Source organism: Aulonocara stuartgranti, assembly GCF_965226115.1.
Source record: "Aulonocara stuartgranti genome assembly, chromosome: 10".
NCBI classification, from domain to species: domain Eukaryota; kingdom Metazoa; phylum Chordata; class Actinopteri; order Cichliformes; family Cichlidae; genus Aulonocara; species Aulonocara stuartgranti.
Genome location: NC_138946.1, coordinates 491,502 through 519,149, shown reverse-complemented (window position 1 = coordinate 519,149; position 27,648 = coordinate 491,502). Strand labels below are relative to the sequence as shown.

General features: G+C 46.3%; 1 protein-coding gene across 5 annotated transcripts; it reads right to left on the bottom strand.

Moving 5' to 3' along the window:
* Positions 1-1,271: 1,271 nt before the first annotated feature.
* On the bottom strand, positions 1,272-27,154 carry LOC309715199 (arf-GAP with Rho-GAP domain, ANK repeat and PH domain-containing protein 1). Of its 5 annotated transcripts, none has more exons than XM_082548102.1 (26): positions 25,627-27,154; positions 24,824-24,900; positions 24,207-24,250; positions 21,446-21,949; positions 21,095-21,187; positions 20,827-21,010; positions 20,227-20,331; positions 20,049-20,153; positions 19,627-19,687; positions 12,595-12,715; positions 12,124-12,388; positions 11,819-12,018; positions 10,736-10,821; positions 9,578-9,760; positions 9,418-9,486; positions 9,231-9,330; positions 8,559-8,615; positions 8,298-8,424; positions 6,364-6,463; positions 6,085-6,286; positions 5,648-5,693; positions 5,173-5,531; positions 4,881-5,090; positions 3,924-4,029; positions 1,710-1,851; positions 1,272-1,608 (listed from the first exon to the last, which is right to left on the bottom strand). In XM_082548102.1, exons 1-26 carry the CDS (start codon positions 25,666-25,668, stop codon positions 1,564-1,566), a joined length of 3,633 nt encoding a protein of 1,210 aa, XP_082404228.1. In that variant the 5' UTR covers positions 25,669-27,154; the 3' UTR covers positions 1,272-1,563. The 5 variants fall into 5 exon arrangements, with proteins under 5 accessions (XP_082404228.1, XP_082404227.1, XP_082404230.1 ...); XM_082548101.1 differs by having other exon boundaries at positions 21,089-21,187; positions 25,627-27,153; XM_082548104.1 differs by having other exon boundaries at positions 21,089-21,187; positions 24,824-24,903; positions 25,570-25,686.
* Positions 27,155-27,648: the final 494 nt, after the last annotated feature.

Below are 27,648 nucleotides of genomic sequence, written 5' to 3'. Positions count from 1 at the left end.
CATCGTCAGAAAAGACGTTTCCCACACTGCAGGTTACCTGGTGTAATGTTTTCAGCTAAAGAGAAACACGGCTTGACTCCTACCAACTGTATAAAGAGTAACTGAAGGTTAAATGCAGCCAACATGTCCTTTTTTAAGCCACCATCGCTCTGGCAGAAAGGGCGCCAGAGCAGGGGACAGGCGAGCTGGAACAAACCATTTTTTTGGAGGGGGGGTATCTATACTTTTGTTGTTAAAATGTCACGTCTCAACCAAGTTTATTTTTAGTAGTGTGTCACACAAACAGCAAATACTGTCAAAAAAGTAAGAAATCTTTGGAGTGCTTTGATTGTGGGTTAAAAACGCTCCTGCTGTCCATCATCCTCGCAGGGTCCAAGCATGCTTTTTTTTTTTTTAATTCTTACCCCGCCCTCCCTTTCAATGGCTCTGCACCCCCACTGGGGGTCGCGCTCCCCACTTTGTGAACCACTGTGTTAGTGTACAGGATGTGCATGACCACCCTACAGTGCTGCGTTACTGGAGGGGAGGGGGGTAGAAATGCACTAAACACAAAGTCGAGTTCCAGTTGACCCGGGTTTCTGGCCTCATATTACACACTGACACTGTGACGGTGTGTTCACAAACTGCATGTCCTCGTTGCTTTCACTGTTTCCAGGATCGTCACGCTGGTTTCTAACAAGCATCAAACATTAAACCCAGGCTGCATGTTTCACTGTGGTTAGACTGTGTGCCTCTCACCATCACAGGGCTTCGTTCTTCCTGCAGATGACATTTACACTGAACAGCGTAGGGACCTGATCCAGGAGTTTCCTTTACAGCTGATCAGAGGTGGACCAATCAGGTCTGAGTATGTTTACCCTGAGCTGATGCTCACATAGCAGGATTCACTGCTAGTGATGGTCAGCCTCATGAAGCTTTTTCCATCCAGATGGTTCACAAAGGTTCATTGTGTGACGCTTCGTGTGCACACAACCCGCCTGCTGGTCAAAGCTTTCATTGCATTGTCATAGTGCACCTCTCTGCATGTAGCCATGAGTTATTACGCATTTCTGGCTCTCTCCTCACCCGTCGCCTGGTGACGCTGGAAGTTTCTTCCTGTTAAAGAGTTTTTCCTTCCGACTGTCACAAGTGCTTGCTCATGGGGGGGTCTGTTTGTTGGGGGTTCTCTGTCATAATGTAGGGTCTTTGAACGGGAATGGTCAATTATTTAAATTCAATGAAGTCGATCTATTATTATTTAATTACAAAATAAAACAAGAATTTAATGCAGATTTTATTAAATGTTCAGTTTCAGTTTTATTTGCAGATTTGAAGATAACATTTCATAAAGTGAGTGCTCAGCTTACACAGTGGTACACCCCGCTCAGCTGCAGAGCCTCACATTAACATTCATTTAACAACCACCGTAAAGAGCAGCCAGCAGTAATCATTCTCTCTGATAGCCGTAGTTCAACTGACAGGAAACAGGAAGTAGACAGTGATTGGTCAGTGATTTCAATAACAACAGTTTCCTCAACATCCCAAAAGATTCACAGTAAGCTAAAAGAAACGGGCTGATCTTCATCAGAAGACAGTGGTCTGCTCCTGCCTCTGAGCCGAGTCTGGGGTCTGCACACAAACGTCACATCAGTCAGGCTTTCTCTGGGTTAGCTGGATCAGCTGAGCCCAAACTCGTCGTAGAAACAGGAAACAGGAAGCAGCAAACTTACGAGGAAGAGCAGGGTGTGGTGGATGATGAACTCTCTAGTGAGGGTGATCAAGTCCTGGTTCATGGCCTGGAAGAGGGACGGGACCAGGACCACAGCCAGGTTATGGGCCGACATCTTGTTCACCTGAGAGAACACCTGAACCCTGAGGGAGAGAGGGAGGAGTCAGTGAGCAGGTGATGTTCTGTGTGCTGGTTTCATTCACTGTGTTCATGATCAGACTAAATAAATCATATTAACAGGTTCCATCAGCGTTCGATTCAAACTCAGGTGACTCCAGCCCTCCTACCTGCACGTCAGTGCAGTGGAGCTGGGCGATAGAACGATACGATATGTAAAATAACGTTTTCTCGATAGAAAAGTTAAACTATTGTGATAGGCCTCACCGCTCTTGTCCTCTTAAAAAAAGAAAAAGAACAGCCAATCCAAATTAAGTAGCGCAGAGCCGAACCAATCACAGCTGCAGCGTCACGTGACTTGTTACGTACAGCACAAGTGCCAAGCCGCACACGTGTATTTGTTTGGGAAGCAGCCAGCTGCCGTGCCACCCGGGTAATGGAGGAAATGAGTGTGCCGACTAGAGAAAGATCAACCGAGCGTGACCGAAGGTTACCGAAGAGAAAACAGATGATGGTTCCAACGCCGGACAGATTGTGGAACGGAAGAGCCACAGAAGTCCCGTAGTGTGAAGGTATTTCAGCTATTTCAAGTCAAACAGAGCAGCTACACTGTAAATGTGCCGAAAGCAAGTCTGGAAATACAATAAGCCGGTGCAGCTCAGTCTCTGACTGGAAGCGCTAATTCGTCATTCGGCTTTTGTCAGACTAAAGTAACTGTTACAACTGTTTGAAAAGCTCAGCTATACAACAAGGAGAGATCGAGAATTTCCTTTTAGTTCTCAGTTTATTTGATATTGACAAAAGTTAGTCAGTTTTGTCTGTTCTTCTGTAAAACAAACTAAGATTTATTTTTAGAATTAATATTTTGTTTCTAAGTGGAATTGACAAATTAGGCTGTTTCGTTTGTTCTATTTTGAAACTTAAACGCTTTAGCGGCTGCCTTTTGTGTAGTTTGCAATATTTGCCTTTATTTATCTGAAAAAGTCTCGTGTTCCTTAAGTACATCTACCCTGTTGAACTTATTATGGGAAATAAATATTTAAATCAAAACAAGCTGCTGATTATTTCACATTTTACTTGTGAGCAACGGCACATTTAAATCTTACAAATATAGTTATTTGGCTGATATCGTGATAGATATCGTTATCGCCTGAAATGAAAAAAACATATCGTGATATGAAGAAATCTTATATCGCCCAGCTCTACAGTCCAGGTAATGACATTAAAGAGCAAACATGAAGCATTTACCACTGTGACTCTGATAAACGGGGGGTGAAGTGTTAGTCTGAGAGATTCTCCTAGTGGGACGTGAGTGTGATCAGGTGACACTGTCAGGTGATCTCAGGTGAGACAGAGGCAAACACGAGCTCTGAAACTACGTCTTACACCCCCTGCTGCCAGACTCAGGAACTGTAAGTAGCGAGGGGGCGGGGCTGACTGAGAAACTGACTGACTGAGTCGTTGTCCAATGAACTTCCACTTCGTGTTCCTCTGTGACTCCGAGTCCAAAATGTTCAAAATGAACTTTTTACTTTATTCAGTTAGACAGGAAACAGTTTAAACTGGGCAGGTCGTCGCCCCCTGCTGGACATTAGAGAGGGTGCAGCGTCAGTGTTCCTGCCTAATTACTGCAGTGCTCTGTGTGCTGGACACCTTTCTGTCAGCAGCTCATCTGTAGGATCGATCATCTTCCCAGGTCCCGCCCCACCACCACCACCCTCATCGCGACTCTCTGGCTGTTTCACCGCTGGTCAACTGCAGAGTGGGAACGCCTCAAAGACGCTGTGTTTCCTGTTTCTGACGCCAACATGTTCACCTGCTCCCTGATAGATCCCGCCCACTGACAGGAGCCATGAGGGGAGCTGGACTGCCTTAGGGTGGTGTCAGAGAGGCGGATGTTGTCTAAGATAAGGACAGTGCTGGACCTCCCACCCACTCCATGACGTGCTGTCACAGGAGCACGCTCAGTGCAGGACTGAGATTACCCATAATGCACCACTGAACAACACATATCTGTGTGTAACATTAATGTTAGTTACTGTTACTGTTTTAAATAAACTGCTCTGATTCTGTGTGTGTGTGAGAGTGTGTGTGTTACATGTAGAAGTGTCCAAACAGGGCATTCAGGGTCGCTCGGTTGTCATCAGGAAGTTGCCGTAGTAACCGTCTGTACTCCTTAAACCTGCGTTTCTCGTCTGACACACCTGAGAGACAAACAGGCTGTTAGGGAGAGTACTACGACTACTGCAGTATCACTGCTGTTAGCCCGAGTACTACGACTACTGCAGTATCGCTGCTGTTAGCCCGAGAACTAGGACTACTGCATTATCGCTGCTGTTAGCCCGAGTACTACGACTACTGCAGTATCACTGCTGTTAGCCCGAGTACTACGACTACTGCAGTATCGCTGCTGTTAGCCTGAGTACTACGACTACTGCAGTATCACTGCTGTTAGCCAGAGTACTACGACTACTGCAGTATCGCTGCTGTTAGCCAGAGAACTACGACTACTGCAGTATCGCTGCTGTTAGCCCGAGTACTACGACTACTGCAGTATCGCTGCTGTTAGCCAGAGTACTACGACTACTGCAGTATCGCTGCTGTTAGCCCGAGTACTACGACTACTGCAGTATCGCTGCTGTTAGCCCGAGTACTACGACTACTGCATTATCGCTGCTGTTAGCCCGAGTACTACGACTACTGCAGTATCGCTGCTGTTAGCCCGAGTACTACGACTACTGCAGTATCACTGCTGTCAGGATACTGTCAGTAGTACTACGGTTATACTGCAGTACATGCTTTTTCTGTTCTGGAGACAAATATATAAATATTTTAGTGTTACACAGTTTTCCTGTTGCGTCGGGTTACAGTTACTTCACTCAGAAAAACTGCAGTACTTTTCAGGAGGGCTAATAGCGGCTCATATAAGGTCTCTGATGTTTTTGCAGTTTCTGCAGAGGTTACTGCTATTAGTACTACAGTACAGATACTGCAGCAGCTCTACAGACAGCAGTACTACATGTAGTAGTAGCTCAGACAGTAGTTCTTCGTGTACCTGCAGCCTGCAGCCACTGCCCTTGGGCTCCGTTGGGAATCAGACTCTCTTGCCGGCGGACATATTGTTTGAGGGCGGAGCCAGCATCTAGCACGCCCTGCTCATGACTCTCCAGGGGGGCGGAGTTTGGTGATATAATCAAGGCCTCCACCAACTGGCTGACTTTTGAAGCGAGACCGCAGCGCCGGTACACGCCCTCCACCTTCAGACCTGAGAGAGAAAATGCTGCATTAGAAGTATCCCATGATGCTTTGCTGCCTGTCACTGTGTCGGCATGGTGACCTCGGCTCACCGTAGGTGGTGATGTGGGAGATGCAGCGCTCGATGGCCGGCGGTACCGAACCTCTCAGCTGCACATCCATCACCGGGTACAGAGACCAAGAAACTGAGCTCTGATTGGCCGCAGGAGGATGGGGCACGGCTGGGCTCTGATTGGCTGCAGGAGGACGTGGCACGGCTGGGCTCTGATTGGCTGCAAGGGGACGTGGCACGGCTGGGCTCTGATTGGCTGCAAGGGGACGTGGCACGGCTGGGCTCTGATTGGCTGCAGGAGGACGTGGCACGGCTGGGCTCTGATTGGCTAGAGCTCTTTGAAGGTGGGTGAACCAGGACTGACAGCTGTATTGCTCTTCGAAACGCAACGACACCCTCCTGAGGAGAGAAACCAGCTGTGATGTCACATATATCTGTGGTGGTGTCAGCCAATCAGAAGCTCTGAATTCACATCATTAGTTTTAATGAAGATGTTATAGAGTGATGCTGCACACCTGTCTGCAGTTGCCATGGTGACGATGTTTTCAGATGGATCCATTTCTGTAAGAGGAGTTAAAGCCAGACTGGTCAATGATATCAAAGTGTCCTCACATTCATCAGCAGCCTGACTGATTTCAGCAGATACACACAACACAATGCCGACAGCCACAGAAGAGCTCCGAATGCAAAGAAGCCTGAAAGCTGCTCGGAGAGTTCAGGCTGTGTAGGGCAGAGATGGTGACACCAGACCGATAATCAAAGAATAAACTACACGAGTGTGTGTGAATGAAAACATTTACACACGGAATAACCGTCAGCTGCAGGACCAACATCCAGTCATGGGTGGAAAACATTTCCAACAAGAAAGCACTCAAACAGATCAATATGTGTTCCCTCAACATCTACTGAACAAAACAACATACAGACGCATACTCATAAGACAGACTGTTACCGTGGTGACTGAGCATGCCCAGATCAATTGTGAGAGACTCATGGGATTCTCTGTGGACAGGGTGAATGCTGACTCCATCCTCCCAAAGCAGCAGCCAGGCCTCTGGATGATTGGAAGCTCTGCCCAATTCTACAATACACACTTTACTGACTGCGGAGGCTCCGCCCACCTCAGCATAAGACACGCCCCCTGGAAGAATCACCTGGAAACATGAATTCAGTCAGTCAGAGGACCTGAGCTGTGGATTTAGAGGAAAAGTCTGACCCAAACCAACATTACCTTCAGAATATGGACCAGGTGGTCCGACAGCCCCTCCCTGCTGTCAGCTGCACAGATCAGCTGATCTGTGAGTGTGACGATCTCAAACTGATGAGCTCGGCTGAAACACAGCAGCAGGTATGGTTTGGTCATCTTCATCACAGAGACACACTGTAACCCTCAATAATAAATGCCCTCGGTGATGTTTTTGTACCACTAATATGCAACATTTATACTTGATATACTTCATTTATCAGGCTTAATAACCAGCCTGTAGAACATCTTCTGGATGACCTGTAGAGGTGCTGATGTTTATCACACCTGGTTTAAAGGACCTGTAAGTAGGCAGGCTGTTATGATGTCATAGATCAGAGTAAAGATTCATTATGACATTAGTAAACTAACATCCATCAATTCGCTTCCGCATATCCTTTTCAGGGTCGCGGGGGCGCTGGAGCCTATCCCAGCTGTCATAGGGCGAGAGGCGGGGTACACCCTGGACAGGTCGCCAGTCTGTCGCAGGTCCAACACACAGGGACAGACAACCAGTCGCACTCACGTTCACTCGCACATTCACACCTAGTGGCAATTTGGATTATCCAATTAACCTATCCCCACAAGCTGCATGTCTTTGGACGGTGGGAGGAAGCCGGAGTACCCGGAGGGAACCCACGCAAACACGGGGAGAACATGCAAACTCCACACAGAGAGACCTGATGGTGGAATTGAACTCTGGACCTTCTTGCTGTACAGCAACAGTGCTAACCACCGTGCCACCGTGCTGCCCCAGTAAACTAACAGTTTATGATTATTATTGATGGTTCTTATAAAAGTACTGTGACAGACAGGTGAGCTGCCCAGGTGACCCCGCCTCCCGTCCTATGACAGCTGGGATAGGCCACACCTCCACCTCAGACACAGCAGCTGATACCTGAACACAAACACCCTGGAGCTAGGACTCGTCTGCAGAGTAACAATAAGAGCTGAGGAGCCAGTCACTTTGTTTTTCTGTTGCCTTGGTAACCATATGAAACGACTGATTCTTTCAGCTTTGCTGTTTGAGTCGGTTTGTAGGTGTTTGCAGTGAATAGATGTGTCCAGCAGAGGGAGCTGCGGTGTCAGAGTTGGCTGCCCTGAGCTTCCTGTTTTGTTTGTGGGAACTTCCTGTGATGTAAAACGTTCACCGGTTGTGTGTAACGAGCTCAGCGTGTTGCTTTGGTGTAGCTTTGGCGCTGGCAGTGGTCTGAGCTCAGTCCCGTGTGTCCTGCACTAAATCTGTTGGATGCTTTCTTCTATCCACACATCGTGCAGATGATTTAGGATGTCCCCAAACAAACTGGTCCTGAGTGATTCAGAGCTACCCTTTGATGAAATGAAGGACCCTGAAGGAGCCTGGGGCAGTGCTCGGGCTCGCTGACAGCGTCCTGGGTCCACTGACTCGGAGCGAGCCACGTTCCACACCTCCAGTGCTGAAGCTGCAGTAGAGAGCTGAGGCCGCAGGTGGTTGATTCTGTCATGGCGTTACCTCTGAACGAGTTCGGGTCGGCCCGGAGGAAACACTGTCCAACAGACAGGTGACCCGGGACAGGGACGCAGCTTCTGCCTCACACTGTGCAACGGACTGAATTTCCTGACAGTCGTAGCAGAGACACCCCGAGCTCTCCCTCCACTTCCTCCTGCTCTGACACCGAGGTGTCCCAAACCAGCTGACAGGTGTGCCGCGTGACCCCGGCCACTGATGGTTGAGCTTTACATCATTGCTGACATCACCATGAATGAGTTCAAAGTTCACAAAAAAACATTCACAGAGGCGTGGCCTCATCAAGGTGGCCTCCGCCTTTCAGACACAGCCTGTGGTCAGTCAGGTGTTTTTCTGCTAAAACCTCTAAAACGCAGTATTACTGTGAGGTACTGCAGTACTTGTGGTACCAGAGGTATTAGTACTGCATATTTACCCGTCTTTGAGGAAGACAGACAGGACTTCTCGCAGGTCGAGCACGTCGCAGGCTGCTGATTCGTTTTCTAGCGAGAAGAGAAAACGATCATCCTCCAGTTTCCCGTGAAGCTCCTCCTTCTCCTCACCTGCACAGATGACACAGGTGAGTGTTTGCTGATGTTTGGGTGGATCAAAGAGACTCTGACATGTCACCACATTCATATTCATGTGCAGCGTTTTGATCTCTGCGAGTGCACCTGGATTCATTTGAACTGCATACCTGAGGGGGCGGAGTCCAACCTCCTTCTACCTGCCAGCGGCTGGTGAGGCGGGACTTCTGAGCACAGAACACACACAGAGCGGCAGGTGAGCTCAGATCAGCATTTACTGTCACCTGTGTGTGTGTGTTACCTTTGTGTGTGTGTGTGTGTGTGTGTGTGTGTGTGTGTGTGTGTGTGTGTGTGTGTGTGTGTGTGTGTGTGTGTGACCTTTGTGTGTGTGTGTGACCTGTGTGTGCGTGAGTGTGTGTGTGTGACCTTTGTGTGTGTGTGTGACCTTTGTGTGTGTGAGTGTGTGTGTGTGTGACCTGTGTGTGCGTGAGTGTGTGTGTGACCTTTGTGTGTGTGTGTGACCTGTGTGTGAGTGAGTGTGTGTGTGTGACCTTTGTGTGAGTGAGTGTGTGTGACCTGTGTGTGTGTGAGTGTGTGTGTGTGTGACCTTTGTGTGTGTGAGTGTGTGTGTGTGTGTGACCTGTGTGTGAGTGAGTGTGTGTGTGTGTGACCTTTGTGTGTGTGTGTGTGACCTTTGTGTGTGTGAGTGTGTGTGTGTGTGTGACCTGTGTGTGTGTGTGTGTGTGTGTGTGTGACCTTTGTGTGTGTGTGTGACCTTTGTGTGTGTGAGTGTGTGTGTGTGTTACCTTTGTGTGTGTGTGTTACCTTTGTGTGTGTGTTACCTGTGTACTCGTTGACTCGCAGCAGCTCGGTCTGCAGAGCCTGATTGGCTCGCTCTGCCAGCAGGATGAGGGAGGGGGTCTGTGGGTCTGATGAAGACACCTGCACAGGTGAGAGCCTCAGATGAAGGAGGGAGTGTGTTATAAATGTTTAATAAGCTTAACGAGCATCATGAACACAGGACAGTACCTTTGCTCCGGAGCAGATCAGAGACATCGTTTCCTCCACGTCGTCAGTGCAGACCACTTGATACAGCCTCTGAAACACAAACACACACACCTGTCACACATATGACACCTGTGTAACGCCTCTGAGCGTGTGCGGTGGCTGAGCTGATTCTGGGTCAGACCTGCTCCATCATGGAGGGAAATGAGGCCAGAGCGTGCACTCGTCTGTAGCGCCCCCTGCTGTATTTATCCTTTATGAACTTTGACCTCTCCTCATCTGTGGACTCTGGGCGGAGCTGCTCTGCCGCTGGCACCGCTGGAGCCCACACCTGATTTGCCAGCTGGTTACCATAGGTAACGAACAGCTGGCAGAAGATTGAAGGTAAAAGTTAACTGCAGTTTCCATAATGTCCAGCAGAGGCAGCATTGACTCCAATGTTAAAACTCTACAGCAGAAATAAACATGTTTACAGCCTGAGACTAAAAAACTGGTCTCTATCCGGTCTTTAAGTCTGACGTCATTAGCCGTGTCTGGGCCCGGACTCAGCTGCAGGTCCATAAGCCAAATGGTCACTGTGGCTGCTCTTCCAGGTGTAACGGTTAAGTTTAACGTTCAGGCATCCATGAAAACTGAATTTATTAAACTTAACAGAGTTAGAAGTTAGCAAGGAGTTAGCTTGCTAGTTTCCGTCTAAATATAATATAGCCTGTCCCGACTGAGAGATTTCTAAAACAAATTCAAACGTACAGCTCTGCTATCGCTTCTGAAATAAATGAAGACAGAAAACTAAACAGCAGTGACGTTTGTAGGGTTACTTTAGTTTGGCTAGCTGGTATATAATGATGTGCTATGTGACCGCTAGCGACACAGCTATGTTAGCATAGCATAAACTTTTTTCCCACTCAATAAAAGTTCCCGATGATCAGGGACAAATGCAATCGCATGGCAGGATGCTGTAAACGGAGAACAACTGAGATAATCCATCCACAATAGTTAGTCATTCATATACTGCTGCATGGGCTGCAGTTACATCCTAAGGTTTTAAAAACTGAGCTTTAAAATGAACAGTGGTGATAAAAACTGAGAGAGGCCGACAGTGATCAGTGACTGTTTTTAGGGGCTTTTGAGAATAAATAGAACCAGATACAAAGCATTAAAACATGTTAAAAACACAACAGCCTTATTAAACGCAGAGTAGCAGGTTTCATCACGTCATCACTTAAAGACCTGATAGATCATAACAACAGTGGGTGGTGACAAAGGCAGCTGTAGCTGCTAACTGGCTGGTTGAACTGGGACTGTGTTTGTGTTGCACTGTGTTCAATCTCCACCCACTCACCTGTATCAATGGTTCAGTCCAGATTTTATTGTCCATCCTTAGACTGCGCACCTTCGACAGGTTGCTGCCCAGGCCTCGATGGTGACCTGAGAACATGTTAGCATTTTGCGTTCAGTGGGTTTTACAGAATCTCAGAATCTTTGTTGTCATTGTGCTTTCGAACAACAAAAACTGTATACAAACCAATTCACTACAAGTGAAAAAAGGGCAATTTTAAGAGGATAAGTATGTACAATAAATTTTAAACAAAGAAAAAATGAAATAAATAAATAAATGAATGAATATAGTATTTACAAGACTGTGAATAAGAATGAAAAAGTGAGGATAGGGTTGCTGCCCAGTGCTTTAGTCCTCAAATATTTTTTCTATTTAACAACAGAAAAGAAAATGTGTGAAGGTTGTGTTTTCGCAGTGATCACAGTGTATCAACAGTCTACAGGTGTGTGTTATCAGCAGGTGAGTTTTATTGACAGGTGTGTTTCCCTCAGACTGCACACGTTTTATTGGCAGTGGTGAAACTGGAACGCTGGTATCGTTTCATTTAATCAGCATCATATAAACTGTTCCAGCTAACAGTCAGTGAGTCAGGCTCACATTTGGTTTCGTTTCTTTATCTCAGAGCTTTCTGCTCTGTTGGTTTGGACGTATGCTACTCCTGTGATATCACCGAGATCTTACAACAGTGTTTGTTGGTTTCTCTTCTGGGCCTTTAATGGCACTTTGGAGGATCTTCTGCACCTGGTTATATTTGCTCATTCACAGCATCCAGATTCTTAAGAGGACAGCTCTGAGTCTCTGATCTTTTAAAAACAGCACAGGGAGGTCCGGTCTCTTGGACATGAATCTGTGCCTTTGTTTTGGTAGATTAAAATCGATTTTGTGTTACATATTTTCCTCAATATTTTTATTTTCTGCCTTTTTCATACTTGTGTTCTGACATAAGTCCTGGGTAATGTTGCTTCTTTACGTCCGTGACCAACGATCGTTTGAATCCTGAAAAGGTTCACATCGATGCGTCTCATTCTGCTGTTACACAACCCTCTGCATTAATAATCTTAACGTGTACCAGGTGTGCTGTCATACCTGCACAGTGCTGACATATGACCAGCAGCAGATTGACCGAGGCCCACTCCGGATTGGCCGCACCACAGTCCCCGCACACCTTGTTGTACGGGTGTTCCCAGAGACGCAGCGCCACCTGACAGCAGGACAGAGCGCTCTGGATACTTGAAGACAGCCTGTCCACCCAGACGGACAGATCCTTGGACGAATCAACAGACAGGCTGTAGGTAGGGGGCGGGGTTAAAGAGAGGAGGATATAATTTTAGCAAACAAATAAACACCATACAGGTATGGACCGACAGGCAGACACACAGACGGGGGTTTACTTGAAGGTCTTGTATGGAGTGATGAGGCTAAACGAGTGTTTCCCCGTCGATTTGACCGAGGCCACATTCAGGGGGACGGTATACGAGGCCACACCCAGCTGGAAGCCCTCCTTGTTAGGGTAAATCCAAAGGTCATGACCCCAGAGGGCAGCATAAGCACGACCCCGCGGGTCCTTAAGGGTGATTTGTCCATGGAGTTCTGGGGGGGTGGGGCTTGGATTGCCTCGAGTGGCGAGAAGAGAAGTGACCCAACCGTCCTGAACCTCTGATAGACAAACAGAAGCAAGCAGAAAAAATATGAGGCGTGAAACAGGGAAGCCGAGACCGCGGGTCTCTTTTATAATCGTGCTAAAATCGCTCACGCTATAAAACAAAGGCAGGTTTGACCAATCTGGTAGGAGCTGTCCCCAGTCGTCTTCCTGTGTTGGGTCAGTAGAATCCAGTAGAAACCAGAAGAGTCACTGTTCTTACCTTCACTATGAGCCATGAAGTCATAATGCTTCTTCCTGAAGTAAACAGAGAATCTGCCTTTGTCCAGTTTCTTCACGTTGGTGATACTGGAGACATGAAACAACACCTCGCTGAACCGGTCCTAAAGAGCAAAGCAAACGAGTAAATCGCTTTGGCTGAAGTCATTAGATTAGATTAGATAAAATAAAACTCTATTAATCCCCTGGTTGGGTTCCTCCTTCGTTTTCACACAGCTGAATAAACGTCAAACAGAAAACTGATAAAACAGAAGTGTGAGATCGTCGAGAGTTTACACCAGTGTCCTGATATATTTTAGACAGCAAGGAGCAGACGGACGATTCATTAAACTCCACCGAGACAATCTGGACATTTCATTAAAAGTTTAATAAACTGTCATCTGCTCTTTATTGTTAGTTAGCACCTTAAACACTTCAAGCTGTGAGCTAATGACAGTAATATAAGAGCAGATTCATGCTGGTTGTAATTGGCTGTACATTTTATGTCTAATCATGCATGATCTGATTAGTCGACTATCAAAAACAGGGGCGGAGCGTGGGGGTGGCTTACTGGGCTTAAGCCGGGTTGTTTTGTCAGAAGCCCGGGGTCTTTTGGAGTGTAATTTTTTCATAGTTAGATGCCTGGCTGACAACTGTATAAAACAAAAAGTACACACAATATTCGAAGCACATAGTGCACACTGTGGGAATTTACGACTCTGCGTGAATCCCCCCTGATATTGGTATGATCTGAGCTCAGGCACTAAGCGACTGAGCGAGGGGGCGGGGCAGCTGCTGCCTGTGAGTGCGCTGTTGGAGAAACGCAGCCAGCCATACTAAGGAGAGCTTAAGTTTGAGCAGGTACCAAAGCAAATCATTCGTACCGTACAAATAATGTAAATATGACGGTGCATCACGAAAGATTGATATCAAACTGATCACTTGACCAATATTACGTTACTCGCTCTTCGAGTGAATCAACAAATGGCGAAATGAAAAGCCGAACAAATGCAATTTTTTTTAGAGAGTCTTAGCTTACGTGTGTTTATTTCATATTTTCAGTTCTTACCCTCCCGACTAAATCGGTTTCAGTTATGTACTGAAATATAAGAATGGACATTAGAGGCTTCTTTCAAAGAAAAAACTCAGGTAAATGTTATTTTATATATTATGCTTTGTATGTTGTTCAGTATATTTCTATGCAAAACAAGAGGGATTTCAGTACACAGCAGGATATTCACATTTGTAACCAGATATTTACACTTTAGGGAGAAAACATAAAACATTTTTACTGTACAACATCAATTTAGAGTAAACTTTTGTTTTAGATAAATATTGAAACATATTTTGAATCAGTTAAATGTCAGAATAAAGAGAGACAGAGCTTCTATTTATCATCACTTTCATCAAATGTAGGAGTACATTGATGATGTGCAGAATTATTAGGCAAGTTGTATTTTTGAGGAATAATGTTATTATTGAACAACAACCATGTTCTCAATGAACCCAAAAAACTCATTAATATCAAAGCTGAATGTTTGTGGAAGTAGTTTTTAGTTTGTTTTTAGTTTTAGCTATTTTAGGGGGATATCTGTGTGTGCAGGTGACTATTACTGTGCATAATTATTAGGCAACTTAACAAAAAACAAATATATACCCATTTCAATGATTGATTTTTACCAGTGAAACCAATATAACATCTCCACATTCACAAATATACATTTCTGACATTCAAAAACAAATCAGCGACCAACTTCTTCCTGTACCACTGCTTGAAGAAGGTGTCTTCCAGAAACTGGCAGTAGGACTGGGAGTTGAGCTTGACTCCATCCTCAACCCGAAAAGGCCCCACAAGCTCATCTTTGATGATACCAGCCCAAACCAGTACTCCACCTCCACCTTGCTGGCGTCTGAGTGGGACTGGAGCTCTCTGCCCTTTACCAATCCAGCCACGGGCCCATCCATCTGGCCCATCAAGACTCACTCTCATTTCATCAGTCCATAAAACCTTAGAAAAACCAGTCTTGAGATATTTCTTGGCCCAGTCTTGACGTTTCAGCTTGTGTGTCTTGTTCAGTGGTGGTCGTCTTTCAGCCTTTCTTACCTTGGCCATGTCTCTGAGTATTGCACACCTTGTGCTTTTGGGCACTCCAGTGATGTTGCAGCTCTGAAATATGGCCAAACTGGTGGCAAGTGGCATCTTGGCAGCTGCACGCTTGACTTTTCTCAGTTCATGGGCAGTTATTTTGGCCTTGGTTTTTCCACACGCTTCTTGCGACCCTGTTGACTATTTTGAATGAAACGCTTGATTGTTCGATGATCACGCTTCAGAAGTTTTGCAATGTTGAGACTGCTGCATCCCTCTGCAAGATATCTCACTATTTTTGACTTTTCTGAGCCTGTCAAGTCCTTCTTTTGACCCATTTTGCCAAAGGAAAGGACGTTGCCTAATAATTATGCACACCTGATATAGGGTGTTGATGTCATTAGACCACACCCCTTCTCATTACAGAGATGCACATCACCTAATATGCTTAATTGGTAGTAGGCTTTCGAGCCTATACAGCTTGGAGTAAGACAACATGCATGAAGAGGACGATGTGGACAAAATACTCATTTGCCTAATAATTCTGCACTCCCTGTATACCAAGTTTATTGTTAATTAATAAGAAAACTGCAGACGATTCCATTCTGAGCTGAAGAAGCTTCTGATTGGTTAGTAGAGTCCATGTGAGTAAACTGGTGGCACAGCTGTGGATGCATATAAGGCAAAACACAGAGGCTGTTTCTGTGACATGGGAACATCAAGAGATGTCAACCAAAACAGCAGGAACAGAACTGTGGAGCTCCATAAGTGTGGCTCAGTTTGAATACAATTTGGTGCCATTTACAAGAAATACAGACAGTTTCTCTCTTAAAGTTAACAAATATGTTTTTTATATTTATCTAAAAAAATAAACATTTAGTCTGATTTGATGTTACAATTAAAAAAGTGTTTTTATCTGAAGAGTAAATATCTGGTTTCAACTGTAGATTTGATGATTGTCAGCACAGAGAGGGAACAAGAGCAGGTGAGACACACCTGTTAGTCACATGGTTGTTTGCCAAAAGTATCACCGTATCACAGGTCCTCATGTATCTCGTACCTCGTGTTTCTTTTTAGGTTTGTTATTTTTCAAATTCTATATTTATTAAGTTATGCAGCTTGTTTGCACAACAAGGCTAAATAATTATATAAACTTTTCTCAATCTAAATATTGGACTTTGGTAGAATTAAAAAATAAGTGTAGTGCAGGTCTGATGATTTTTAGTGCTGCTATCATCTAGTTCAGATTCTGGTTCTGTCTTGGTTAAGTCCTCAGTAGTGCTGATTTTGAACTGTTGTAGTCCTGTTTTAATTCTGGATCAGTTCTGGGTCTGGTTGAATCGGGGTTTAGTCCTCGTGTCTTGATACAGCCCCGACTTTGTTCTGCCTTGCTGCTTAATTAAAAAACGAGTTTAAGGTGTCCTGCACATGTGATATATATTTTTCCCTCTATGAAGTCATTCTTTTTTGAACAAAACTCAAAACAGAGCCAATTAATCTTTCAGTCATTTCTAACCCCCCCCCCCGGAAAAAAAAATCCCACCACCCTTTTGGGCTAAGCCCCGGGTGTTTCAAATGTCTGGCTCCGCCTCTGATCAAAAATAATCGTTTGTGGCAGCCCTAATGTGCATGCTAAAAATGACAGCCTCAACATGGCATTTAATCTGTTATTAGACCCAATTGGCTTCTCTCAGAATGTAAAAGAACCCACCCACCACTAGGGATGGGTATCGTTTAGGTTTTATCCGAGGCCGGTGCCAAACGGGTACTTTTGAAACGGTGCCGGTGCTTAAACGGTGCTTGAACTGGTGCTTTAGCTGTTTTTTTTTTTTAAATAACAATGTTAGCATTTTCTGCAGCTATGGGCATATATGGCATCACTCTTAGCTGGAAGCAGTGCTTAAACAATGGAAAAAAACTCAAACTTTGTCCAAAAACCTCTCATGTTTAACTGTTTTCCACTTTTTCTTTGGTCATTTTGGCCTTTTTGGCCAGGGTGAAGGGAGTATCTGCCATCAAACAAGAAGACAGCCGCATGTAACTACGATCTCTAATAATCAGCTGCAGCGGCTTGCAAAAGTATTGGGCCCCCTTGAACTTTCCCACATTTTGTCACATTACAGCCACAAACATGAATCAGTTTTATTGGACTTCCAGGTGAAAGACCAACACAAAGTGGTGCACACGTGAGAAGTGGAACCAAAATCAAACATGACTCCAAACATTTTTTACAAATAAATAACTGCAAAGTGGGGTGTGCGTAATTATTCAGCCCCTTTGGTCTGAGTGCAGTCAGTTGCACATAGACGTTGCCTGATGAGTGCTAATGACTAAATAGAGTGCACCTGTGTGTAATGTCAGTACAGATACAGCTGCTCTGTGACGGCCTCAGAGGTTGTCTAGGAGAATATTGGGAGCAACAACACCATGAAGTCCAAAGAACACAGCAGACAGGTCAGGGATAAAGTTATTGAGACATTTAATAATAATGGATTGGATTTATATAGCACTTTTCAAGGCACCCAAAGCGCTTTACAATGCCACTATTCATTCACTCTCGCATTCACACACTGGTGGAGGCAGCTACAGTTGTAGCCACAGCTGCCCTGGGGCAGACTGACAGAAGCGAGGCTGCCATATTGCGCCATCGGCCCCTCTGGCCAACACCAGTAGGCAGTAGGTGAAGCGTCTTGCCCAAGGACACAACGACCAGGAAAGAGAGCCCGGGGATTGAACCGGCGACCTTCTGGTTACAGATACGCTTACCAACCCCCTGAGCCACGGTCGCCTGGAGCTCACAGGCCGAACAAGGAGAGCGCCGATCAGAAATGCAGCCAAGAGGCCCATGGTGACTCTGGACGAGCTGCAGAGATCTACAGCTCAGGTGGGGGAATCTGTCCACAGGACAACTATTAGTCGTGCACTGCACAAAGTTGGCCTTTATGGAAGAGTGGCAAGAAGAAAGCCATTGTTAACAGAAAACCATAAGAAGTCCTGTTTGCAGTTTGCCACAAGCCATGTGGGGACACAGCAAACATGTGGAAGAAGCTGCTCTGGTCAGATGAGACCAACATGCAAAACACTATGTGTGGATGAAAACTAACACTGCACATCACTCTGAACACACCATCCCCACTGTCAGATATGGTGGTGGCAGCATCATGCTCTGGGGGGGCTTCTCTTCAGCAGGGACAGGGAAGCTGGTCAGAGTTGATGGGAAAATGGATGGAGCCAAATACAGGGCAGTCTTGGAAGTAAACCTCTTGGAGTCTGCAAAAGACTTGAGACTGGGGCGGAGGTTCAGCTTCCAGCATCAACGACCCTGAACATAAAGCCAGGGCAACAATGGGACGGTTTAAAACAAAACATATCCATGTGTTAGAACGGCCCAGTCAAAGTCCAGATCTAAATCCAATCAAGAATCTGTGGCAAGATCTGAAACTGCTGTTCACAAACGCTGTCCATCTAATCTGACTGAGCTGGAGCTGTTTCAAAGAAGAATGGGCAAAGATTTCAGTCTGTAGATGTGCAAAGCTGGTAGAGACAGACCCTAAAAGACTGGCAGCTGTAACTGCAGCAAAAGCTGGTTCTACAAAATATTGACTCAGGGGCTGAATAATTACGCACACCCCACTTTGCAGTTATTTATTTGTAAAAAATGTTTGGAATCATGTATGATTTTCGTTCCACTTCTCACGTGTGCACCACTTTGTGTTGGTCTTTCACCTGGAAGTCCAATAAAACTGATTCATGTTTGTGGCTGTAATGTGACAAAATGTGGAAAAGTTCAAGGGGGCCGAATACTTTTGCAAGCCACTGTATGTACCACAGGCCTTCAAGCTGGCTGTAGTTAAACCTTTACTCAAAAAGCATCTCTAGACCCAGCAGTCTTAGCTAATTATAGGCCAATCTCCAACCTTCCTTTCATATCAAACATCCTTGAAAGAGTAGTTGTCAAACAGCTAACAGATCATCTGCAGAGGTTTATTTGAAGAGTTTCAGTCAGGTTTCAGAGCTCATCACAGCACAGAAACAGCTTTAGTGAAGGTTACAAATGATCTTCTTATGGCCTCTGACAGTGGACTCATCTCTGTGCTTGTCCTGCTAGACCTCAGTGCAGCGTTCGATACTGTCGACCATAATATCCTATTAGAGCGATTAGAACATGCTGTAGGTATTACAGGTACTGTGCTGCAGTGGTTTGTATCATATCTATCTAATAGACTCCAGTTTGTGCATGTAAATGGAGAGTCCTCTTCACACACTGAGGTTAATTATGGAGTTCCACAGGGTTCAGTGCTAGGACCAATTCTGTTTACATTATACATGCTTCCCTTAGGCAGCATCATTAGAAGACATAGCATAAGTTTGGATTCGGGAGACAGACACTATCTCTACTTTCAAGATTAGGCTTCAAACGTTCCTTTTTGCTAAAGCATATAGTTAGGGCTGGACCAGGTGACCCTGAATCCTCCCTTAGTTATGCTGCAATAGACGTAGGCTGCCGGGGGATTCCCATGATGCACTGGGTTTTTCCTTTCCAGTCACCTTTCTCACTCACTATGTATTAACAGACCTCTCTGCATTGAATCATATCTGTTATTAATCTCTGTCTCTCTTCCACAGCATGTCTTTATCCTGTCTTCCTTCTCTCACCCCAACCAATCACAGCAGATGGCCCCGCCCCTCCCTGAGTCTGGTTCTGCTGGAGGTTTCTTCCTGTTAAAAGGGAGTTTTTCCTTCCCACTGTCGCCAAAGTGCTTGCTCATAGGGGGTCATATGATTGTTGGGTTTTTCTCTGTATCTACTGTACAATATAAAGCACCTTGAGGCGACTGTTGTTGTGATTTGGCGCTATATAAATAAAATTGAATTGATAGGTCCACACAGTGAGACAGGTACAGAGTGAGGTAAATAACACAGTGAGACAGGTGAGAGATGCCAGCTTACTGTGCGTTTCTTCCACAGAGACATCAGCTGTCCGTCCAGCGTCGCCCATAATACATTATGTCTGTTAAAGGCAGAAAACAAGTTCATCATCCATTCAACTGACAAGTAAGCAGTCACATGATTTTGGGTCCCCTGATTAGCCCAGGTTAGCTGGTTCTGCTCATACTATAGGAAACATGAGTTTCTAATGGGATTTTGTTTCAGCGAACGAGACAGGTGAGGCCAAAAGACCAGAAAATGAAGAACCTTTTATGAAGATCTTTAGGTGCTGATACATGATAAATATCCCAACAGTAGATAGTACGGACCACTCGAGAACCTAGTCTTTGTGGACACCCTTTAGGTTTTGAGGCCCAGGCCGACTCTGTCCTGGAGTGAATCTAAAGCACGACTTGTGAAACCTGTGATGGCCTTGACATTACCTGAAGCCTTTCCAGACGTCCAGCCAGCTTGCCCGGACGACAGGGCTCTGAGGAGTAGGTTTCCCGCTGGCGCCCTTCTTCCTTGACACTCGGATGGTGGCCGCCCTGCAGGACACACCCACGTTAACACTTTGAAGGTCGATTTAGTTTTGCAGGCGTTGTGCGTAGTTGTGTTTACCTCGGTGTCTTCTGTCTGACAGATTTTCCTGATCGGCCTGCTGTGTTGGGAGGGGGCGGGGCCGGCCGAGTAGGTATCAAACGAAAGGAAGTATTAGTCGAGATTCTGCAGAACAAACACAACGACACCATGAGAAAGATGTTTCAAACCCTTTAAGGAGCTTTACATTGTAAGGTAAACCCTACAGTGATACAATTTACCGACACGTTCTCATCCCAAAAACATTTCACGCCAGGTGACAAACCGTCAACATTACGTTTTTTCCTAAATATAATATGAGATAGTATGAGAACCGTTTGGACTCAATCTACACATGTTCGTTCATTTTCCTAAAATCGCTTGGGAGAACACTATTTAACGTCATTAAAGTGCTGGTTAGGGTTAGGAACAAGGTTATGGTTAAGGATAAGGTTAGGTTTAGGGCTGGAACGTCTGTTTCCGCAGGACTGTCACTGGATTTCATCCATAACCCGGCGTGTACCATATGAACACGGAAGGTCACCTTTCGCGTTCCTCAGGAACACTGCAGGACTTGACAAAACATCAGGATGTTACGCCTCGGGAGTGAGAACGGTCTGAATTCACAGTAACCATACACACTTGTCATTGTTGGTCGTCGGGGCAGAACGAGGATCTGCTTCAGCTGTAGAAGGAGCGGGGCTAACACCTGATTCTTCCTCCTCATTGGATGACTCAGATTCAGCTTCCTCTTGGGTCGTCCAGCAGGCCAACGTGGTGTCCGACGGGTTTTCTGCTCTGGTGCTATGAGGACCTGGAGATAAAACTGGAACCAGAACCAGGAAAAACTGAAGCAGTTGGAAGCCAGTGGGAAGAAGCCCAGCAGAAGAAATACTAACAGTACCTTCACCTGTTAACCCTGCAGCACCCTCTACAGGTGGCAGCGTGACTGCAGCAGTCGGGTCTAAAGCTGATGTCACCAGCTGTGACAGCGCTCCAACATCTGGACACAGGTTCAGAGGAACACAAAGAGCATGTGTTAGTTCTTCTTACCCTCAGAAAGGGCTGAATCCTCTTAAGCTTGCAGAATGTTTAACGTTCAGGTGACCTAAAGCTGTGCACCACCTCAGGTGATCACCTGCACCTGACCTCCTGACACTTTCTACCAGCTGGAAGTGAAGCTGCACTCTAACTGTGGATCATACCCTCCTGATGTTTATATAAAAATTACACACAAACGTCCTTTTTCTGGTGGTCGTACCTGTCATTGCACCTGTACGAGCATCTCCAGCTCCACTTCCCGTCAGCGAGGGTGGGTGGGGTTTAGTATTTGGGAGGGGTGGGGCTGATGGAGAGAAGCTCACAGCAGGGTTACCCACACTGCTAACAAACCCCGCAAAGCTGGGAATGTTAGCCAGTGAGTTAAAAATGCTGTCCAAGCTAGGAGCAGGTGCAGGTGTGGTGGAGGGGGCGGGGCTTAGCACAGCAGTATCTGTGTTAGCACCAGGTGGCATTGGATTGAATGACGCAAGGTTAGCCTCAGTGCTAGCAGCTTCTGCTAAGTCAGGTATGTGGGTGGTAATGCTATTAGCTATGCTGTCTAAGGAGGGGGGAGCAGAGGGTGTGGAGGGGTTCCAGGGGGCGGAGCCTCCAATGGAAGCAGCGACTCCTGCCAGTGACGGGATGTTGGTGGCGATCACGCCAGTGACGCCGTCCAGAGTTGGCAAGGTGAGGCTACGACTCAGTGCACTGTGAGCATCTTCATCTGAGGAGGACACATGACATCAGCTTCATCATTATTTCACAACAAAAAGCTCAGAAACTTTCACAATAAGACTTCAATAAAGATCACTGACATTTTCACAATAAGAGTCTTGTAATACCAAATGATGATTCACAATAAAAATGCTAAACTTTCATTTAGACTTTTACGTTTAGAGAACAGTGAAAAAGACTATCACAATAAAAGGTCAGCAATATTAGTGATACTTTCTCAATAATAACACCTGCAATATAATTACAGGGGCTTTCAGAGTAAGTCATCTAATAATACACTGGAATGTCACAATAAGTGTGACAGCATGGGGAGCTTCATGAAAGAGTCCTTCAGAGTAAGAGTCTGGTAATGTTCCCTGGAGAGACACTTTCATAATAAAAGCTTCCTGGGCAGAGCTCTATGGGGCAGTAGAAGGACGACCAACACAGTCTCACTTTGTGAATTTTTCCACCGTCTTTGAAGTGATCTGGTCGGAGCAGCCCGGGACATGACGTGACGCGATCTTTACAGAGATTATCTGATTACCACAGGAAGACAAACTGGTTTGAGATAATCACTTGTGATATCTGAACAAACAGTGGGAGGAGTTTCCCTCGCCCGAACAAACAGGTTCACCGGCTCGCAGTGAAAAAACGCCAGCAGCTGACTGGTAGGATGAAACTGACGAGGTCCTGCAGCTTTTATTTTGGTCTCTCACTTCCTGTTTGGATGCTCAGGTCTTCACATGTTTGTGTTTAACCTCCTGTTTCATTCTTTCCTTCGTGTCTCGTGTGTTTGATGAAGTCGTCCTCTTTGTAGGAGCTGAAAGAAGCTGGACCATCTTCAGTTCTTAGCATTTGATCCCAGAGTCTGCTGAATCATCATCACTGTATCGTCGGGGTTCAGCAGTGTAAGACTGACTGTGTTGGTTAGAGAGGAGATGATTCCAAGATGATTCCAAGATGATTCCAGGGTGATTTCAGGCTTTCCTGCATCTTAAAGGAACCCTCTCGCTCACTCAGACCTGCTGCAGGTTTGGACCGAACCAAAGTGTCATCATGGATCAGGAGCAGTAAGGATGTCACACACATGCTCTGTTCTGTTTCAGGGGTGTCAAACATAAGGCCCGGGGGCCAGAACCAGTCCAGTCTGCTGCATGTCTTTGGAAAATGTGAAGGAGAGCAGAGATTTATAACTGTTACCTGTGTTAGAGCCTTACCTCCACTGTGGCCCTTCACACACGCCAAAGACATTACTAACTGATAAACAATGAAAGGACAGAAACCACCTACACGACTGTTTTTCTCCTGGATGAGCATCTCAGGGATCCGGTGTTACAGAGCAGTTTCACTGGTGTGGAGCCCACTGTGATCTAGAGCCCACTGTGATCTAGAGCCCACTGTGATCTAGAGTGGGCTCCACACAGCCCACCGTGTAAGGTCAATTTCACATCCCTGTGCCTTCTCTACTCTGTGTGTGTGTGTGTCTGTGTCTCTGTGTGTGTGTGTGTGTCTCTGTGTGTGTGTGTGTGTGTGTGTGTGTGTCTCTGTGTGTGTGTGTGTGTGTGTGTGTGTGTGTGTGTGTCTCTGTGTGTGTGTGTGTGTCTGTGTCTCTGTGTGTGTGTGTGTGTGTCTGTGTCTCTGTGTGTGTGTGTGTGTGTGTGTGTCTGTGTGCGTGTGTCTGTGTGTGTGTGTATCTATGTGTCTGTGTGCGTGTGAGTCTGTGTGCGTGTGAGTCTGTGTGCGTGTGTATCTATGTGTCTGTGTGTGTGTGAGTCTGTGTGCGTGTGAGTCTGTGTGCGTGTGTATCTATGTGTCTGTGTGCGTGTGAGTCTGTGTGCGTGTGAGTCTGTGTGCGTGTGTATCTATGTGTCTGTGTGCGTGTGAGTCTGTGTGCGTGTGAGTCTGTGTGCGTGTGTATCTATGTGTCTGTGTGTGTGTGAGTCTGTGTGCGTGTGTATCTATGTGTCTGTGTGTGTGTGAGTCTGTGTGTGTGTGAGTCTGTGTGTGTGTGAGTCTGTGTGCGTGTGTATCTATGTGTCTGTGTGTGTGTGTGTGTGTGTGTGTGTGTGTGTGTGTGTCTGTGTGTGTCTGTGTGCGTGTGTCTGTGTGCGTGTGTATCTATGTGTCTGTGTGTGTGTGAGTCTGTGTGCGTGTGTCTGTGTGCGTGTGTCTGTGTGCGTGTGTATCTATGTGTCTGTGTGTGTGTGAGTCTGTGTGCGTGTGTATCTATGTGTCTGTGTGTGTGTGAGTCTGTGTGTGTGTACCTGGACTCTGAACTGCTGGCTGTAGAGTTCCCTCAGCCTTGGCACTGAAACACAAACGTTAGGACTCAGTTTCTGCTGTGATTGGTTGTCCTGTGGTCACATGACCAAGCAGTGATGTCACAGCTGTGACAACAACTCCACCTTCTACAAAGACACAAGAGAGCGAGGAGAAGAAAAAGCAAAAGAAGAGGACGAAGGAAACACCTCAGACAGACCGCGGCTCAGAGGTCAGAGGTCGCAGCCATGACTGATGTGTTATATGTGAACCCAGCTGCTACTGTAATCTGATTACAGACTACGTTCAGATGATCAAACTGGGAACAAAACAGCTGAGCTCAAACATGTGTGAAGACGTTTGTGTCGTCTGTTTCATGCAACCGTACGATTATGATTCCGACACAGTATCAGTAACACACTCGACCACATCCACACTAAACTCTGCAGTACCACACACCACCACCTCTACTTCCTGTTTACTGTCCCTCCAAAATAAATCCTAACTCAGGCTGGACTCTGAGCTGATTTGCTGTCTCTCCGTGTGAGCGAGATATGAAATCAGTGAAATGAGACTGAAGCACAGATTTCATTATAGTTGGCAGATTTAAAGATTATCTGACCTTCCCAGTGAGGAGGTGGAGCTTCGATTTCCTGTCGAGTAACAGCGGCGAGGCTTCGGGATGGGAGGAGTAGACATCTGCTGGACAGGAAGAGCCGTTAGTGATCTGATCATTGTGATTGGTTTTCATTCAGAAGCTGATCAGAGGAGTTTTTAACAATCCTCGTTTGGATGGAGGCAATTATCTTTGACCTGAACGTGGCGCCTCCGACCTCACGTTTCACTCTGAAGCTGAAACTAGTGAGATCACAGCAGGCACGTCACAAGTTTGACAGGCGGTGCGCTCCAGTGAAGGGAACACGGCGAGCAGCACGATGCTCGCCGAGAACGAAGAGGAAAGCTTTCATTACAAACATGAAACACTCCCATGATTCCCTCTGCTCAGCAGCTCAGAACAGATGTTTTAATGACACAAGCCAGTCACATGACCCGGTGTAGCGCCAGGTCAGACAGCATCAGTGATTAGAGATGTCACAGTCAGAGTGCTCAAATCCAGCTGTGAGCGCACAGCTGTGTGACGCCTTCAGAGGAAACAGGGAGAGTCTGACTTCAGGACGAGCTCCTCCTCAGGAGGAACGCAGAGAGGAACTTCAGTTTCACAGTAAAACGTCTGCATTTAAACACGACAAAGCCGAGCTCGTCAACAAACCTCGGTGTAAGTCAGAGTGAAACACACAGTTTCTTTCACTCTCTGCTGATCTGTTCATGGAGACTACAGGACACTCACACACACAGAGCAGTTGTTACCTTGGCGTCCGTCAGCTCCTCTGGATCGGGACCTCAGTCACCTGCGTGCCTGCTTACCTGTCTGAGCTGTGAGCGTGTGCTGTGTGTGCGTGACGTCATCGAGCTGCGGCTCCACCTGCACTCATAAACACAGAGTGTTAAATCCACCCTGTGTGTGTGCGTGTTTAGGGCGGCGTTCTCAGTGCGACACGTTACATGAACACTTGGTGTGTATGAACAGACGTGTGGCCTCCTGATGTGATCGACATTTACAGGCCGCTGGAGCCTCGGTGCAGCCTGAGCACGACTCCGTGTCACACACAGGTGAGAACAGGTGAGGCTCCTTTAAGTCAGCTGATCCAACTCTGACAGTTTTACAGTGAAGTCTCACCAGTCAGACCGGCACAGGTGTGGCTCACCTGTGTGTGTGTGTGTGTGAGAGAGACTCTTCTTCGTGGGTTTAAACAGGTTGAGCCTCAGGTGTGTGTGTGAAGGAGGACAGAGAGGTAACCTGAGCAGCTCAGTGTGTGAGGAATGTCTTTGACCTCTGACCTCCTGAGAGCTCCACCTGCTGGCTGCTCTGCAGCATTACCATGTATTTAATTTTTGTTGTTTATGCCTTTGTATATGTACAGCACTCTGTGAACCCTGGTTTTATGTTAAAGTCCTTTATAAATAAAGCTGGTGTGGTAGTTTCAGCTGTAACCATTGTACAGGTTTCTACTGGGAGCACTGGTGTGGATGTGACCGTGCAGATGAACTCCATCGAGCACTGACAGCAGTCTGTTAGCATCAGGCAACAATAGGCAGGTGGTCAAACAGGTAAAACAAACATGCATGAGCTATTTCATCAGAAACAACACAACAACCATTAAACTGCAAATATGTACGTTAGCTTAAACAGCCGACAAATGACTGCAGTGTAGTAGAGAATACAACTACACGGTATTATTAGCAGTGAAATTACACAGACTGCTTTCCAGCGCACACGTGACGTCCACCTGTGTCGCTGACCCAGGGTTTTTGAGTTTATTATATTATTTATAATTTCTAGTCTTTGGGTTTTTGTTAGAGTCATGTCTTATGGTTTGTCTCTGTGTAATCCTTAGTTGCTGTCTCCCCTGTCTGCTATATCCCCGTGTCCAGTCAGTGTCAGTGTCTGCCCTGGTCCCACCTCTGTTCCCTCTGTTGTAGTGCCTGAATGTGAGTCTGTGTCTTTGTTCAGTCTGTGTTATGTGTTTCCTGTTTTACTTTGAAGGTCTCTGTCTTATCTCAGTGTGTTCAGGTTACGCTTCCTTGTCTCGTCAGTCCTGATTTCTCCCAGCTGTGCCCTCCTTCTGTGTCTCATTCCCCTCGTTACTTCCCAGCGTATTTAAACCCTGTGTTTCTCTGAGTCAGTGTCGCGTCGTCCCTCATGCTGTGTGGATCGCTCTGTGTCTCACTGTGAGTTTTGTTTATGAGTTCCCAGTTTAGTTTGCTGTTTTATGACTTTCCCCTGCCAGCAAATAAAGCTGAGTTTTTTTGTGTTTAAACCTCATGCCTGAGTGCCTGCATTTTGGGTCCAACTCCTGCCTGCCACACAGCGACTCATGACACAACCTTCCCACTACAGTCAAACATACATCGTCACACAAATCAACATCTGCTAAGTTATTAACTTCAGCCAGCAGAAGCAGCAAAGTTATAACTTCGGGGCAACACAGTGGCTCAAGAGTTCGTCTTGTAATCGGAAGGTTGCCGGTTCGAGCCTGGCTTGAACAGTCATTGTGTCCTTGGGCAAGACACTTCACCCGTTGCTTACTGGTGATGGTCAGAGGGCCCGGTGGCGCCGGTGTCCGGCAGCCTCGCCTCTGTCAGTGCGCCCCAGGGTGGCTGTGGCTACAATGTAGCTGCCATCACCAGTGTGTGAATGTGTGGATGACTGGATGTGTAAAGCGACGAGTAAAGCGCTATACAGATACAGGCCATTTACCATTCATTGCTTTGTTTCACACAGGAGGCAGAATTATACCCGAGAGTCCGGTACTTCTGATCGAGGCCTTGTTTTGTATGGATGCATCTATAATTGTTACTCCTGCACAGCTGCTGTGGAGCACCATA

Bases quoted from the DNA above. Each gene is read 5' to 3' on its own strand.
- LOC309715199 (XM_082548101.1), bottom strand. From the start codon at position 25,668: ATGACGTCACGCACACACAGCACACGCTCACAGCTCAGACAG. The intron at 24,901-25,626 runs GTAAGCAGGCAC...CCTGTCCAGCAG, and splicing joins CACGCTCACAGCTCAGACAG to ATGTCTACTCCTCCCATCCC. The intron at 9,761-10,735 runs GTGAGTGGGTGG...ATCTTCTGCCAG, and splicing joins GGACTGAACCATTGATACAG to CTGTTCGTTACCTATGGTAA.